This window comes from Brienomyrus brachyistius, chromosome 20 (genome assembly GCF_023856365.1).
Source record: "Brienomyrus brachyistius isolate T26 chromosome 20, BBRACH_0.4, whole genome shotgun sequence".
NCBI classification, from domain to species: domain Eukaryota; kingdom Metazoa; phylum Chordata; class Actinopteri; order Osteoglossiformes; family Mormyridae; genus Brienomyrus; species Brienomyrus brachyistius.
In genome coordinates this window covers 4,629,043-4,645,221 of record NC_064552.1, presented here as the reverse complement: position 1 = coordinate 4,645,221, position 16,179 = coordinate 4,629,043, and the positions used below count along the sequence as shown (strand labels likewise).

Sequence of the window (16,179 nt, the reverse complement as noted above, 5' to 3'; positions counted from 1 at the left end):
GGGGACACTGGCAAAAGGACAGTAACACATCCTGTAGCTGGAAGCTTCCGCTTACCGTCTTTCTCTGGAGCTACTAAAATTATGCCACTGCCATGTCAGAATATCCATTTACATTGAGGTTACGTGTGATTATTACGAATATTAATCTGTTAGGCTGTAGCCGAGTCTGCAGGAGCTGAATCTGTGTGTCCCCAATTCTCGTTACGTTGGCCGATAAAATCCAATAAAGACGGCGGTAAACATAATAATGATAATGTGGTCGGGCTCTGGTTTGGCAGACTGGAGAACGCGTCGAGTTACAGACGTAAGTGATCCCGCTGGTGACTCAGTGAGGGGCGGGGTTTGTGACAGACACGGCGGCTGACCCGCCCACAAACATATGACATCATCGATACAGAGTCTGGGAGGAAAAAGTGGAGCAAACGCTCCTTGATAGCATCTCTTGGACGGACGTTCAGGCACAGGGAGTACAGTGGGAACGTGACTGTCTACCTGGGCTCCTCATAAGGGGCACCCTGAGCCAGCCGTCTGCATACGCCAGGCCCCATTATCGACGATGGCGGATCGATATCAGGACTTCCTCCCAACTGATGAGCTACGCGATCCTTTAATAGACCACTTTACTTAGTAACAGACCAGACCAGGAGGAGTGCTGACTGACCTGCTCTTTCACACATTATATGAAAACTATGAAAATAAGGACTTCTGATTCAACCACTTAAAGCCAAATATCAAATCTGAGTCATTCTAGAACATGAATAACATCCCCATAAAGACAATAGGGTCAGGTGACATGGTCGCGGACCAATCACGGCAAGGCAGCGAGAGCCACCGACCAGTAGAACAAAGGGGGGGGGGGGGGGGGGGGGGGGGGGGGGGACATTCCCGCTGGAAGCTGGAACATGTTGGGAACTTCAAAGGTGAGACAGATGGGGCAAGAGGAGATAAGTATCATGTCCAAGGCAAACATGATCCAATGTTGCGAATGCATGATTTAACAGGGCTACCATTATCGAGAAAATGTAACAGCAAGCACATCCAGGACACACCAAAACGGTTAGCTACATCGGCGAAAATGGCTAAATCTCTAAATCACATTAGCACTTTACAATGGGAATCGTGACAATGGCACATGATATAAATGAAGAGGTAAACATGATTAGCGCTGAGCAATGATTAGCTTACTGATAAAAATGGGGGGGGGGGGAATTGCAGGAATTCTCTGTATCTATGTTCTGTTTTTAGAGCAACTAAAGATCTGGCTTAGCTGAGACGCGCGAAGCCTGTTAAAAAGCCTATTCATACCATCCTTGTTCCTGTGATATGCTAACAGGGCATCAGCCCTACGACACTTCACATATATTATAGTGTCATGATTATATAGTGTGAGATTCGTGCGTTTCCTCTGTGTAGAAGGTGAGGGATGAGCTTGCACCGTTAGTGCAGAGTCTTAAAGGGCCGGCGCACACCACAACTTTGGCGCTGAACACAGCACCGTCAGCCAACACCCCCCGAGGGTGGATCAGACAGATGGAGCTGCCCGCTGATGGCAGGGTTAGGGTGGAGCCGAGCCCAGCACTGCCAGCTCTCTAGCTCTCCCTCTTCTCATTTAACCCTGCTGTAAACCCAGCAGGAGGGCCCTCACCACACGGGCCCCCATTCTGCTCGCCGGGGGCCCGGCAGATGCGGATGCAGATCTGCTGGAAGGAAGCCAGCATAGCGTGGGCCCGAACTCCAGGAGCGACCCCTCCAAGGCGGGTCTGGCACGGATACGGGGGATGACGTAACCGGCAGAGTGTTTTCGGGTAAACCATGACGCTATTTCCTCCATGGTTCTTGCGAAGCTTCTCATTCGGGGAAGATCAGCTCGTACCCCAGCGCTGCCTCGTTTCCTAGAATGTAAATAATGCTTCTGCATGTGGAACGAGGAAGGTTGTGGGGACACCCTTGTTTTAGAGTTCCGTTTGGGCAAATAACGGGACCTCAGGCTGCAAACCTGAAGCGCTAGCTAAGCTAGGCTAATTTTATTTGCTAATTTGTCGTTAAATGTCTCACAAGTCTGTCACATGGGTGTCCTTATCTTTGCACATAATATTTTTTGTTTGTTTCTCAAAACGCATGGTGTCATGCTGAATCATGGCCTACTTTTGCGTCACCTTCCTGACCATCAGCAACGTCAACCTCCCGTCTGCGAAATCGGAGAAGTGAGGCACTGACCCAGTCATGGTCCCGCCCCTCATCGGGTGGAAGCTCCACACGCAAGGCAGACGGAGCGACGCCGGGCGGGTAAGGTCCTCCCAGACAGGAAGGCTGCCGGGAAGTCAGGGGGGCTGAAGGCCTAGCCTACGATTAGCATGAGAAATGCTGAAGGTCGGGTCCCTCTGCAACCAGTCTGTCCAGTTCCACCACATACCACTGTAGAGCAGGAACCCACCGACTCGGTCGCCCCATCGCCTAAGGGTCAAAAGGATTTTTTCCTGGGATTTCTAGTTCTTGTGGCTACATTTGTACTTTCTTGCCAAAGAACTGTATGTAAGCAGTGGTACCCTATACGCCTCTCATTTACGTTTTACTCGAGTAATTACATGTATACTGTTGGCAGGTTAGTCACATTAACATCTGCCTGCACACACACACACACACACACACACACAAAGAGATCAAGGTCTGAAGTCACACAGGGCAGTCAAATTCAAATCAACTGACAAGATGACAATTATCCAAATGCTCTGGCGCTCTTAAACCTGACAGATTAATGAGTCAGAATTTATTTTCTTCCAGCTGTTTAGGTTTTTCGTCTGCAAAGATTTTGACAAATAATTATACTAGTAACCATCACCTCCCTCAAACTTGAAATCCTTCAAAGTTAGAATATTTAAGAATTATGGTGCTATCAGATTGCAGTAAAATTGCAAATAGAGCATCGTGTCAACAACACAAAGGTAATGGGTTCAAATCCCAGGGAATTATACATATACTGCAACCCCTCTACTGTAAGTCACTTTGGATGAAATCGGCAGATATGCGAGTATAAGCTGACATACACTCCTGCATAGAGTGTATGCTGCAGGCAGCCGCCATCGCAAGGCCCACACCGTAGCCTGATATCTGTACTTACATTTCCGAGAAGGTGCACATTAGGGTACAGCACAGGACACGCAGCTGCACAGCTACCGGTAGCATAGATTGTATGCGGAAGCACAAATCAGCCTTAAATGTACAAACGGGGAGTTTGCTGACCCTTTCATACATGAAGCTACATGGAATGAAGCAATAAAAAAATGTAGCCTGCATAACGTGCTCACAGACAACCTCACAGAACAACCAGGGAACTAAAAGTAAAAAAAATAAAATAAATAATGCCTGGGAGGCACTGGCGATGACTGGAGCCCCCCCAGCAGAACTTCCTGCACGACTGTCACCTCTCCTGCTCCCAGCCCTGCCGAGTGACATGGCCTGGGGCCTCCGTGTATTTCCTTCAGGTCAGGAAACAGCATTCGCTCCCTGATATGGTCTCACGGGAATCTCAAACAAAAAAAAAAAACTAACAAAAAAAAAAAACGTATACGTGTGCATTCATTTCCGAAAAAAACCGAGGCCAACCTGAACAAAATATTTCTATTTACATTTCAGGGAACGCTATTAAAAATACACGTCTTACATTACTGGGTTGTTTGCAATATCGTTGTCGTGTCGGCACAGTGACAAAAGCGTCATGAAAGAATGAAATAACCATGTGCTGTTGATGATTCAGCTTCGATCGGATTTTCAGGACAAAGAGAAAAAAATCCTTTGGAGTGTTTGAACAGAAGTGTTTTCTTTAAATTGTAGGTGCCTGGAGAGATCTGGTGATGGTCTGCTCACATGTCAATGCATCGGCTTAAAGAAGTCATTTGTTTTGCGTGTTTGTTTGAGCAGAGCAGGGACGCTAATTCATAAAAGACACTGCTCTGACATCACAGTGAGGGGAAGGGGGGGCACTCTGTTGAATGTGGGGTTTGTGAAACCACTTACACATCTGGGTGTGCTGGGCGGAGAGTGACAAGTGTAAGAGGAAGTGCACCGACGTGTAGGAAAATCGCAATGGAACAGAGAACAGACGCATGCGCCACAGCGGGCATAGGGCACCAGCACACACGTAATCACTTTCACCACAGAAGGGGGCGGGGCCAAAACAGTAGGCGGCTACGTGTTAACTCATAGTTGCGATCTATTTAAACACAGTAGGGACAGAAATGCAAAAAAAAAAGGCTGAATGTAAATATAGGGTTATGGGAAGTGGATGCATCTCACATTGTTGACAAGTGCGTAAATGCATAAATTATCAGATTTTTAAAGAACTGGCAAAAAAAAACTGCTGAGAAAAAGTGAGAATTTTTTTCAACAGCAAAATGGAAACAGAAGACCATCTCGGTAATGAAAACACGGCAGACAGCAGCCCTGCGCAGGGATTAGAGACCGTGAGCTACAAGCCGGCAGTGAAAATGTTCACGAGGGCCCTGCTGTTGTACCCTCGAGTGGGGAACGTCACATGAATGTTCCCGTAACCAAATTTAAAACACACCAATGGTATAACTGGTGCCATTATATGTGCATATGGTGGTCTTTGGAAAGGTGCTCGCTAATGTTTAACTAAACATTTCAGTTTCGTTTCATTTTCAATGCTGATAATAGTGACGATGTTATTGATGGAAATAGCGAAAGCTATGGAATGTAATTAAGACCATAAGGCTTACAGCTTGCCCCTCCCCCCGAAAAAGGCTTCTCATGGCTGTCTAGCCCTCGAAACCCCGCCAGGTTGCATGTGTTGTGGGGTACGGCTGGGCCCCCGGCCAGGCTCACCGTATCAAGGGTGGCCAGAGGGCAGGAAACGAGAGCCGTGGATCCCGACACGGCGGAGCCGCCTCGGTGCGAGTGCATCCTGCCCGCACCGAAGAATCTGTGCCAATCTGTTCACGTTCGCCACACGTCTATCTGCCACGCCGTCCCGGGGGTCCTGCCAGGCTCCGCCTGCTCAACGAATTACGCGCCGAGGATGCCCGTCCCAACCCACACACACACACCCCCCACTCTGCAACAGGGCCAAAGATGACCAGCGCTGCCCAGGCCCTTATGCAAGACCGCGAGCAACGTTAGAAATCACACGCTAGTGAGGAAATCACTTCATTTTTGGATGTGAGCCCAGAGGAGCCAATAATATGGAAGTAAAATGTAATGGAAATAAACTGCCCAGTGCCAGTGACGGTACTTGTGGCATTAAGAGTATTGATGCTGGATAGCGGAAATGAGAGCCTGCCCTTTGTCTTGGAGCCCGAGCTGCCCTGGGTGAGGCTGGGTGATGGCAGAGCATGTCATCAGGTACACCGCCCACCTGCCCTCTGTGCAGTCCCACAGGAATGTAACCACAGGCCCGAGCCTGGGCAAGATAGCCCAAGCCAACCTCTCTGCCCAGGACTTGCCCGCGAGGGTGGGTACTACCCTGGGGATGTGTGAGGATGACGCTGGGATGGCCCTTCTGGTGCCAAGCCCCATTGCTGACACAAAATAACCTGCGATGCCCACATTGCCATCAGAGGTTCATTTTTAGTCCTTGGAGTGATAGTAAGGCGGAGCTCACAGAGCAAAGCATCCCCTGCCCCTCCAGCCCAGTCAGTACACCAACACAACGAATGTGCAAATGCCGCCCTAATGACGCACGTCGCAGTTCAGACGCGATTTTTAAAAAGTCTCCATCCAATTTGACTAATGCCACTGAGACAGTGCGAAACGACACTTTCTGCCACAGTGAATACGATTACGCGTACGCCAGTCGCCATGTCAACAGCGCCTCAAATCGGCATCTACATTTATATTCATTTATTTAGCGTCCAGTCCCCTCCGAAAGTGACTTGCAGGGCAGAGTAAACAAAAGTACAAAAGCAGTGAAAGAGCGACTGGTAAGCGAGGCGTGAACCATGTCGTTTTCAAAACACGGGAGATGCGCACATCTGCTCATAGGCGCCTTATTCCAGGCGGATTTTTCGCAGCACTGAACATTCACAGATGCGCCGTCAAAAAAGGATTGACCCCCCCCCCCCCCCCCCGCGCCCCACTTGTTATTTTCAGAAAACACGCATTGGAAAAATGTGTCTACAAAACCAAAATATGAACTGCCATGTGAAAATTTCCCAGATAACGAATCACAAAAAAACCCTGATGTTATATTGCAGCTTTTATAAATAGGGCACAAGGTGCTGGGTAGTAAAATTAAATAACGGCAGTAGCACTGGGAGCACTGAGAGGCAGAAGGACGAGGGGAAATCAGCTGGAGTAAATATATGTAGGAAATCTATATGCTATGTGCAAATGGAGATGGCGTATCTGCACATCACACAACTTGCGTCACATTTGTATTTATTTTGCTTTTGCGTTGTTTATTATCACTGCAAATTGGGAACTAGGTAAAAAAACAGCGCTATGTGAAATACCATTTTGAATAAATCATACACACAGATCTATGTCTGATAATAATTCAGGGAGTTAAAATTATATGCGATACATTAACTGCCCCTCTTTGGACACGCACCACAGCCGATGCCCCTCGGTTCCGCGAGAGCTATGACTCATCACGGGCTGTTTACCAGCCCTGCGTTTCCCTGCCTTTCATGAGGAAATATGTGACGAAACGAGGAGGACTGGAAGTCGCGGCCAGCTCGCCCCCCACTCAGCGCAGGGACGGCGCTCCAGCACTAAGCCCTATTTATCCGTGGGTCACCACGGCTTTGTATTGCCATCGGCCGGCTTCTATGTTCCGTCATCCATCTCAGACACATAGCCACGCACAGTTTGTTCTGCACTACAGACTTACGGTGCACTTGGAGGGCTTTCGGAATTACGCCGGGACATCTTGTGCAACATCAAGGTGCGTCCTGCACATCTCAGGGAGCTGAAAGAAGGTGTTGCGTGATGCATTATACAGCATAAGAGTTTGTAATGACATTCCCCATCCCTCTACCGTTAGTGTGCACGATCCCAGGCCACGGTGCAACGACTCTCTTAGTAGCACCGGAGCAGGTATGAATTACTGGCCGCAGCTACCCACACATGCGAATGTTGCAGTGTCAAATATCAGACCGATGGCATTCATTTCAGTTTTAATACTGATGAGATATACTGTGTATGTTTTTTCCACATTTCGTCTAGATAGTCCTAAATTTGAAGGCTTGTGCTTCCGTTTAAGATTGTGTTTGGATGTAGTTGGTTTCGGTGACACACGCTGACGCACAGGTCGCTAACAAGCGTTGTCGCAAGATCACAGTTTTAGAGGATACAGTATAAAATATACAGGCCTGTATACAGTTTCGCGGACCTAATCATCAATAAAAAGCGATGACACATAGAGCTACTTGAAATGTCTGAAAAACCGAAACGGAATTCAAAACAATATAATAATGAGAATAAAACATGTCAATTCCATTGAACGTCTGTGATCCTGAATTTCCAGTTGGTCAGACGGAGACAGAAGATCACAGTGAACCGCCCGTCGCTGTCAGCGATGTGCTTAGTCAAGCGCAGAGTATAATCTATTTATACCATGGCATGTTTGTTCCCCGTAATACATGAAAAAATACATATTTTGTACATGTATAATACCGATCTTTACTATTCATTGTGGAATTGGTTTCACTTAAGACGCGAACCCGCAGACGGGCCCGTACGGCGCTTCACAGCTTGCCAGGAATGAGCCGCCTATCATTGCATTTATTTGGGCAGAGATATTACTATTAATAAATCTTACATCTGAAAATAAAATTAAAATGCACAACCCACCGCTATCGTTAGTGATCTAAACCTTAAACACGATTCAGAGCAAACGGACTCGGTTGCAATAATCCTGCCCACAAGCTCATCTGGGAAATAACTGGATGTCACTGATTGTTGGAAACGTTACCAAGTTTCAAAGATAGTTTAGGTGTTGGGTTTGTCAGATAATGACGAAAAGTAACTCATTTAATCATGCCACGTATGTACATGATAAGGGCTAGGGGAGCATGTCCGGCCATGTCATTAGGAGGGAGGGGTCGCCGTCAGCTTCCTGCCGTGGAGGGTTACAGTAATGATGAATCACTAAGATCCCACGCTGGCAAATCCCCTAAAACCCACACACCAGTCCAAACTGCTAGAGCTCTTATGCATAAATGCGATAGTTACCTGAAGATAATATCAACTTGACATAACCTAATCTGGTCAGCTATGGTCAGTATGCTTACCACAATCATCATGTACAAGTACAGCACATCTCTTTTCTTACACGAGTGTTATTCGCAAGTCAATTATCCGCTTAATTACCCGAGGTAATCGTAGGCCTATCAGCCCGGTTGAATTGAAAAATACTCTCCTTACTGTCTATACTTGGCATCTCAATGTAAAATGCGGTACTTTTCGCTCAGTAAAATTAAACGACGCCCGCATTATATTAAAAGAAAAAAATTAAAATAACGGCGAGGTCTTCCCAGAAAACACCCACCCCCAACTCAGACAGCACGTAGAAATCACATCTTTGAAGAAAAGAAACCCGAGCTAACTGAAAACGATAAAACTCTGTAGTTATTAATATCACCGGTGACCTTTCAGATGATTACCACAAGGAAGAATCCAACATCATCTAAATTAGTAATGTAGTACATTATTCAGAATTATAAATAATATTATTTGTAATGGTATAACGCGTAATGGAATATAGCGACATTTTAATTCATGTTGTCACCTAGCACTAAAATTATAAGAATTGTTACATGTTAATCCTATTCAGAGAACACGTCGTCAATTTCACTCCATATACATAAACAGGTCCCGACCATACTATATTCATATTTAGTCATTTACAAACGAAACTGACCATTATTAAAATGCAAAGGAAAATTAAATCGAGTTAGCAGCTCAAGGGCGCCACCCGAAGGACTTACCGCGCATGGAACACGCTGGACGGGATCCAAGCTGCGTGCGTTCGAGCGGAGGGAGTGACGCAACAGCGGTAACCTCGCGATATCAAATTGCTGTTTAGCGAGACTTCGAAACGATCAGTCTGGTGGCGAAAAGGGGGGAAGCCGAAAAACAAATACGGGAGTCGTAATAAACAGCGGAGCTCTTTTGTCTTTTGTTTACAGCCGTCAGGTAATTTAAGGTAAGAATAAATAGCGGTTAGCGTATTACAGTCAGGGAAAAAATGGCTGCAGAAACGAAATGGTGTCGTTGTTCACCTAAGCGTGTGGGCCGCTTGTGCCGGCCTGGGAGGCTCGCTAGGCCCGACTCGGCCTCTGTGGGCTTTCCGCAAAACAAACGCTCTTCTGGGTCCACGTCTAGCGTTAAATAGGGTCAGCTACATGGCCACTGGTGTGTGAAGGCTATTGTTCGGCCGTTATGTTGATTGGGAAAGGTTACCTGGGTAATGGAGGTAAAAATACCGGTTGTCGTGCTGGGTGATAGGCGGCGAGTTGATTCGGTATGTCCGACACTAAGAAAGGCTGTTCAAGTATAAGGCTTCCACCCCCAGATGCAGTTGAATTTTACCTTGTTTCTATAGCGTTTGTAGCTGCGTAATTTTAATCATTCGCCTTTGCCCCCGGAACCGATTACAGGTTAACCTGAGATAGTGAACTTCTAAGTGACAGGTGATATGTTGAGGGAGTATTAAATTAGCGTTCAGTATCTAGAACCTTAACGATCGGGTTAGTTATTGTTTGTGTATCACAAATGACGTAATGGATCTGAAACTGGGGAAAATCTTTTGATACTATTAAGTCTGCATAGAAGAATAATACGACATGTAATAATATTTAAATGGAATTTATCAAATGAATGGCACCTGTTTCCATACAGATGTCTGATGACTTGGTAAAGCAGTTGGCGAGCTACAAGGCCCAGCTGCAGCAGGTAGAGGCGGCGTTATCGACTGACCAAGAGAACAATGACCTGTTAAAACTCCAGAAAGACTTGCAGGTAAATATCAGATGTCCTTGAGAAGGTAGAGTGGGTGTTCAGCGCCATGAATACATGCTGTTAGCCAGCAAGCGAGCATTCCATAATGATGATTTAGTTTTCTGCTGGTTTTCTGGACATTCCGATAATTAACGTTAAGTACTTGACAGAAATACAAAAGCAGTAGGTCTGCTTGTACCCTTTTGGTCACAAGTGTAGCCTGCTAACCTGTGCTAGCCCTGTCCAGTCAGGTTGCAAGAAGTGGACATGTTGGATCTCATTGAAATGAAAACGTAACAGGTTGCCTCAGTTTGCAGCGCAAGCATCCAGATTTTACGGCACACTGGTTCTCTTCCAGGAAGTTATAGAATTAACTAAGGACCTGCTATCAAGCCAGCCCTCAGTGGCCAGCACAAGTTCCAGCAGTACTGCTGTGACGACCTCAAGCCACTCGTGGAAGGTGGGGGACCAATGCATGGCCGTCTGGAATGAGGATGGACAGTAAGTGCTCTGATTGGCTGCTACACTATGTCACATGTCACAGTGCAATGGTAAGAGTGTTATTTATCATGATCTAAGATCGGTGAAGGACAGGTTATTTTAAAATAACTTGTTTAACTTAACATGTTAAACAGATAAGGCTAGTTATCTGACAAAAATAACTTAAGGACTTTGTTAAATGTGGGAAAATGGTAACAAATATTGAAATAATTGCTTGTAAAAGGGTAGAACAGGGGAGCCCAACTCCAGTCCTGGGGGGCCAGAGCCCTGCACATTTTTGGGTTTCCCTCTCATTTAACACACCTGCTCCAACTCCTTGTGCTAATTACCACACAGCACTTGAGCTGAACCATTTATGGTGGAACAGGGAAGGAACTAAGCTATACAGGGCTCCCCCCCCCCAGGACTGGAGTTGGGCACCACTGGGGTAGAATATACTTCGCTTTGTGCATATGCTTAATCTGGTGTTGACACATGATTGTGAGAACACTGATCACATGGACACTTAAAAAAAATCGTAGGATAAACTGTTTAGTTTTGTTCCGAGTTGGTGTTTTACACCCGTACTCACCTGCTTACAGCCCTGATTTATTGGCAGGTTGTACAAGGCAGAGATCGAGGAGATAGACAAGGAGAACAGCACCGCTGCTGTCACCTTCTTGGGCTACGGCAACGCAGAAGTCGTGCCCTTGCAGAACCTGAAGCCCGTGGAGCAAGGATCTCGCTCGGAGGAGGACGGTGCCAAGTCCAAATCCAGGTGAGGCGAGGCCCACGGCCTGGATTCTTCTCGGGCAAGATTGATCGGAGGCATCACTGTGGTCTCTGTCGCCTGCAGGAAGGAGCAGATCGCGGAGATGCGGGAATACAAGAAGAAGAAAGCATTCAAGAAGGCGCAGCGCATGAAGGAACTGGAGCAGGAGCGTGAGGATCAGAAGTCCAAATGGCAGCAGTTTAACAACAAAGCGTATTCAAAGAATAAGAAGGGACAGGTCAGTAGCTCGTTATGGGTGCTGCACGTCCATCAAGGCCTGGGTTAATCCTGTAATAAACTAATCAATGCGCAGGGCATTTAGCCAGGCAGTGATTAGCATTGCTGCTAAATGAAGGGACCCGTTGCTTAAGTACTGTTTGTGCATGCTGGCTTTCTAGCCTGATGCTGAAGGATGAAGAATACATCTGCAGATAGTGATCCCCGTGTGTCTGCTGACTCTCAGATGTCTCTACACTCATCTGCCCTTTAGCCCAGCATCCATGTTTCACCAGTGGCTTATTTAGCGTAAAGGTGCTCGCGGCCCACCTGGGTATCGCATAGGAGTGCATCGAACGTCATTTAAGAAAACGCCCCTGACCTGTTCCGTTTTCCCCCGTCGCAGGTGAAAAGGAGCATATTCGCGTCACCAGAGAGTGTCAACGGGAAGGTGGGAGTCGGGACGTGCGGCATTGCTGATAAACCGATGACTCAGTACCAAGACACGTCGAAATACAACGTGCGGCATCTCATGCCGCAGTAATGGGGCGACGAGCCGCTGGTGTTCTGTTGCCGCCAGACCGTTCCAGGCTGACCTAGTCGTCTCTGTGAGCTGTGTTCACCCGAGGGAAGGTGTTTTTAAAACAAATAAGCAAACAAAGGCTCACATGCTCGTGGGGGAAAGACTTGACTGTTTTCCTTTTTTAAAAAAAAATTAGGCATCCACCCTAATATATAGTTAGACCTTATGCCTAAATTTATTTCTGCATTATTGATGTTCACTGATAATGGACTGGGTAGCCCCCCACCCCACTTAGCATCCAGTTTCGGGTGAAGACAATGCTAATTTAACAAACGTGTAGGTTTGAGTTACACCTGCAAAATGTGTTCCAGTTTCCATAACACAGAAGAATTGTTTATGATGCTATAGATTCCCCCCCCCTATAATTGGGTTGGTTTATCAAAAGCTGTGCTATTCTAAGACCAAGTGGCTTCCCCCTCCCCCCCATCTGAGAGTATTTCAGTACAAAACTGTTTAATGATTATTTTTTTTTAATTGTAATGTTAACTTAGATTAAGTTAAATGGTAATTGGTCATGCTTGGTTTTTTTTTTTTCCTTTTTGTTCTGGTATAATGTACAAATATATGCGCAGTAAACAAAGAAAATGCCATAGTCCCGTCCCCCCCACCCACTCCCTTTTGAGGACTTTTTACTAAATGCTACTTTTCAGTTGTTCGTTTACCTTTTATTAAATAAATGTTAAAATATGCCGTCGTCTGCAAACTATAAGTGAGCACTTGAGTTTACATGATTTCTCTTTTTTTGTACTTGTCCTGAGTGTGTTAAGACTGGGGATGCACTGATACCAGCATTGGGTATCGGGCCGATACTACACTCATATACATACTTGTACTCATAAAAATGATCCAACACCATGAACCGATGCCCCTTAATTGCAACGTTACGTTAAAACCTAAAGCCACTGGCTTTTTTTTGTGCCGCCCAATTACGTTTTGGCATTTAGGGGGAGATTCGTCAGCCAGAAGCCTTTGGGAAGGATAAACGCACAGAACACCAGTACTGGCAAACTAGAGCATACGCAGAGGATGCAGTAGTTTGGATATATTTTAAGGATAAGGGATGTCAACAACAGAGGTAAAGCAGACTAAGCTCTGTTCTGCTAAGGTGTCAGGAGGATGGGACATCATTTAACAAGCAATTTGACCAAACATCTAAAGATGAACCATATAGCAGAGTACACAGCGTTTGCTAATGCCAGCAGAGAAAGACCGCAACAGGCTTTAGTGCAAATTCTGGAGACATGAGAGAAAACAAAACTGAAACGTTACTTATTAATAACTTTAGTTTGTTAAATATGTTAGATATAACTAACGGTACAGGTTTTATCACCGATATACAGTATATTGCCAAAAGTATTGGGACACAGTGGGTTTATGGGATTTTTTTGATCATTCTTCCAGGAGAGCATTTGTGAGGTCAGGCACTGATGTTGGACGAGAAGGCCTGGCTCTCAGTCTCCACTCTAATTCATCGCACCTGTTCTGTCGGGTTGAGGTCAGGGCTCTGTGCAGGCCAGTGAAGTTCCTCCACACCAGACTCGCTCATCCATGTCCTTGTGGACCTTGCTTTGTGCACTGGTGCGCAGTCATGTTGGGACAGGAAGGGGCCGTCCCCAAACTGTTTCCACAACGTTGGGAGCATGAGATTATCCAAAATGGTTTTGAATGCTGCAGCATTAAGAGTTCCTTTCACTGGAACTAAGGGGCCTAGCCCAACCCCTGAAAAAACAACCCCACACCGCAATCCCCCCTCCACCAAACTTTACACTTGGCACAATGCAGTCAGGTAAGTACCATTCTCCTGGCATCTGCCAAACCCAGACTCGTCCATCGGATTGCCAGACAGAGAAGCGTGATTTGTCACTCCAGAGAACACGTCTCCACTGCTCTAGAGTCCAGTGGCAGCGTGCTTAACACCATTGCAGTCGACGCTTTGCATTGCACTTGGTGATGTAAGGCTTGGATGCAGCTGCTCGGCCATGGAAACCCATTCCATGAAGTTCTCTACGCAATGTTCTTGAGCTAATCTGAAGGCCACATGAAGTTTGGAGGTCTGTAGCTATTGACTCTGCAGACAGTTGGCGACTTCTACACACTGTGTGTCTCGGCATGCGTTGTCCTCGCTCGGAGATTTTACATGACCTACCACTTCACGGCTAAGTTGCTATTGTTTCCAATTGCTTCCACTTTGCAATAATACCACTAACAATTGACCATGGAATATTGTGTAACGAGGAAATTTCATGAATTCATCCTAACACGGTACCATGCTTGAATTCACTGAACACCTGAGAGTGACCCATTCTTCAGCAAATGTTTTAGAAGCAGTTTTCATGCTTAAGTGCTTAATTTTATACACCTGTGGCTATGGAAGTGATTGGTACGCTTTAATTCAATAATTTGGAGGGGCGTCTCAATACTTCTGGCAATATAGTTTAAATACTAAGCAGACCAATCACAGCTCTTGTGCTCTGAGGTGCACGTCAGGCTGTGGCGTAGAGTCCACGGCTACGTCAAACTTACGGCATCGATACGACGCGGAAATATAAATCAGCCTTTACAGTCAAGGTTTTGATTCTCTCTAAAGACTTTTCCAGCTGAGAAGTGAGAATCCTGATATAAATGACTGCGTTGAAATCTCATGTTCCGGCAAGGAAAATAAATATACTGAATTGTCTTAATATGTAATGCATGATAACCCCATTATATATATATAATACATAATGGTAAATGTAACAGCAACATATATGAATTGGAGAAGATCTACTTACTTGCTTGTTCGCTCTTTAGTGACAGCAGCACCAAATCCTTCTCAACCCCAGCAAACAGGGGGTCAGATGCTGGACCGTCAGGTACACACGCGGTGGTTAATTTACACAACACTAGAGACACGCGAGAATCGAACAGGCTGCACATGCGACACGGGAAACACACACGCGACAACTAGGAATGCAGCTACACCATAATAACAACATTACAAGAGCTACTTACAATTACACGCGGAGCATGCTGGGACATGCAAACCCGGCAGGGCCTTTCACACACACACACACACACACACACACACACACACACACACACATATATATATATAGAAAATTCACCAAGGCCCGAAAAGGTGCAAAAAGCCCTGCTATTTAAATAAGGAATCCAACGACAACGAGTAAAGTTTATTATAGCATAACAAGCCATAGGGTCAAACAAAATGTATATAGAAGTAGATTATGTAAGCAAATAAGCTAAAATGACGCTTTGGGTGATATATCTGTTATTGCTTTTTCGCAGACCTTAAGTCCGGCGTCCTCAACTAATATGTCGTATAGGTGAAGGTCTGTAACCGTATCATTTTGCGGCGCCTTTGCAAAAAAATATATTTCTTATAATAATGTCACTGGGTAGTTAGAGTGAGAGTTAGGGTGACAGTCTTATTAACGCCCAGTTCTAGTTCAATTTCAAAATGATTAAAAACACCGGCAAACTTGCAATGGAAAAATAGTCGAAATATTTCTCGTTTAGTCCGGGGAACGAAGACACCAGGGATTCCGCGCACTGATACCAGAATCAGTAACAACTAGAACAAACCGTCCGATTTTCATAGCGAACAAAAATCTTCCTCGGAAAAAAACATTTACTTCTAATGCATTTCTTCAAAATTCATCAAATTAATTAGTAGTAAAACACGACTTTCCTCGCTGTCATGATGTAAAAGCAGCCCTGGTCTTTCTGATTCATTTTAACCACAGCGTGGGGGCTATCATGCTTATTATTTATTTTATTGAAAAGGTAATTTGAGATAATTTGATCAAAGGCTGTATATGGACGCATCAAATACAGAAGGCCACTCGCCCCTGAAAGCGGTGCTTTCATGTTCAATGAAAAGGAATCCTCTTATAGAAAGATGTTCCGCGTTTTACATTATACAATACACAAAGCTTCCAAAAATAGAAATATTATATACGCACCGCTGGGGAAAGTGTTTCCTAAATTTCAGATGCAAGTAATTCGATTAGTTATTCTCTGGGTCGTGCATGTTGAATTCAGACGAACATCACGTTGATTTAGTTTATATTGCCTCTATAAGGGGGATAAATATTTGCATAGATATTTCACAAACTGTATAATAAACTCCCAACAAAATCCCGTGAAACCCGAAAATAAATACAGGGGAGAA

The 16,179-nt window shown here is 45.5% G+C and overlaps 1 protein-coding gene across 1 annotated transcript; it reads left to right on the top strand.

Annotated features, from left to right (window-relative positions):
• The first annotated feature begins 9,018 nt into the window (after nt 1-9,018).
• smndc1 (survival motor neuron domain containing 1) lies at nt 9,019-12,698 on the top strand. The gene is made up of 6 exons (XM_048987946.1): nt 9,019-9,163; nt 9,859-9,978; nt 10,316-10,458; nt 11,057-11,215; nt 11,294-11,447; nt 11,832-12,698. The coding sequence occupies exons 2-6, from the start codon at nt 9,859-9,861 to the stop codon at nt 11,967-11,969; spliced, it is 714 nt and encodes a 237-aa protein (XP_048843903.1). The 5' UTR covers nt 9,019-9,163; the 3' UTR covers nt 11,970-12,698.
• Nucleotides 12,699-16,179: the final 3,481 nt, after the last annotated feature.

What these genes read in the sequence shown, in the direction of transcription:
- smndc1 (XM_048987946.1), top strand. Translation starts at nt 9,859, where the DNA reads ATGTCTGATGACTTGGTAAAGCAGTTGGCGAGCTACAAGGCCCAGCTG. An exon ending in GGTGCCAAGTCCAAATCCAG is followed by an intron (nt 11,216 to 11,293) that starts GTGAGGCGAGGC and finishes TGTCGCCTGCAG; the next exon opens with GAAGGAGCAGATCGCGGAGA. An exon ending in CAAAGAATAAGAAGGGACAG is followed by an intron (nt 11,448 to 11,831) that starts GTCAGTAGCTCG and finishes CCCCCGTCGCAG; the next exon opens with GTGAAAAGGAGCATATTCGC.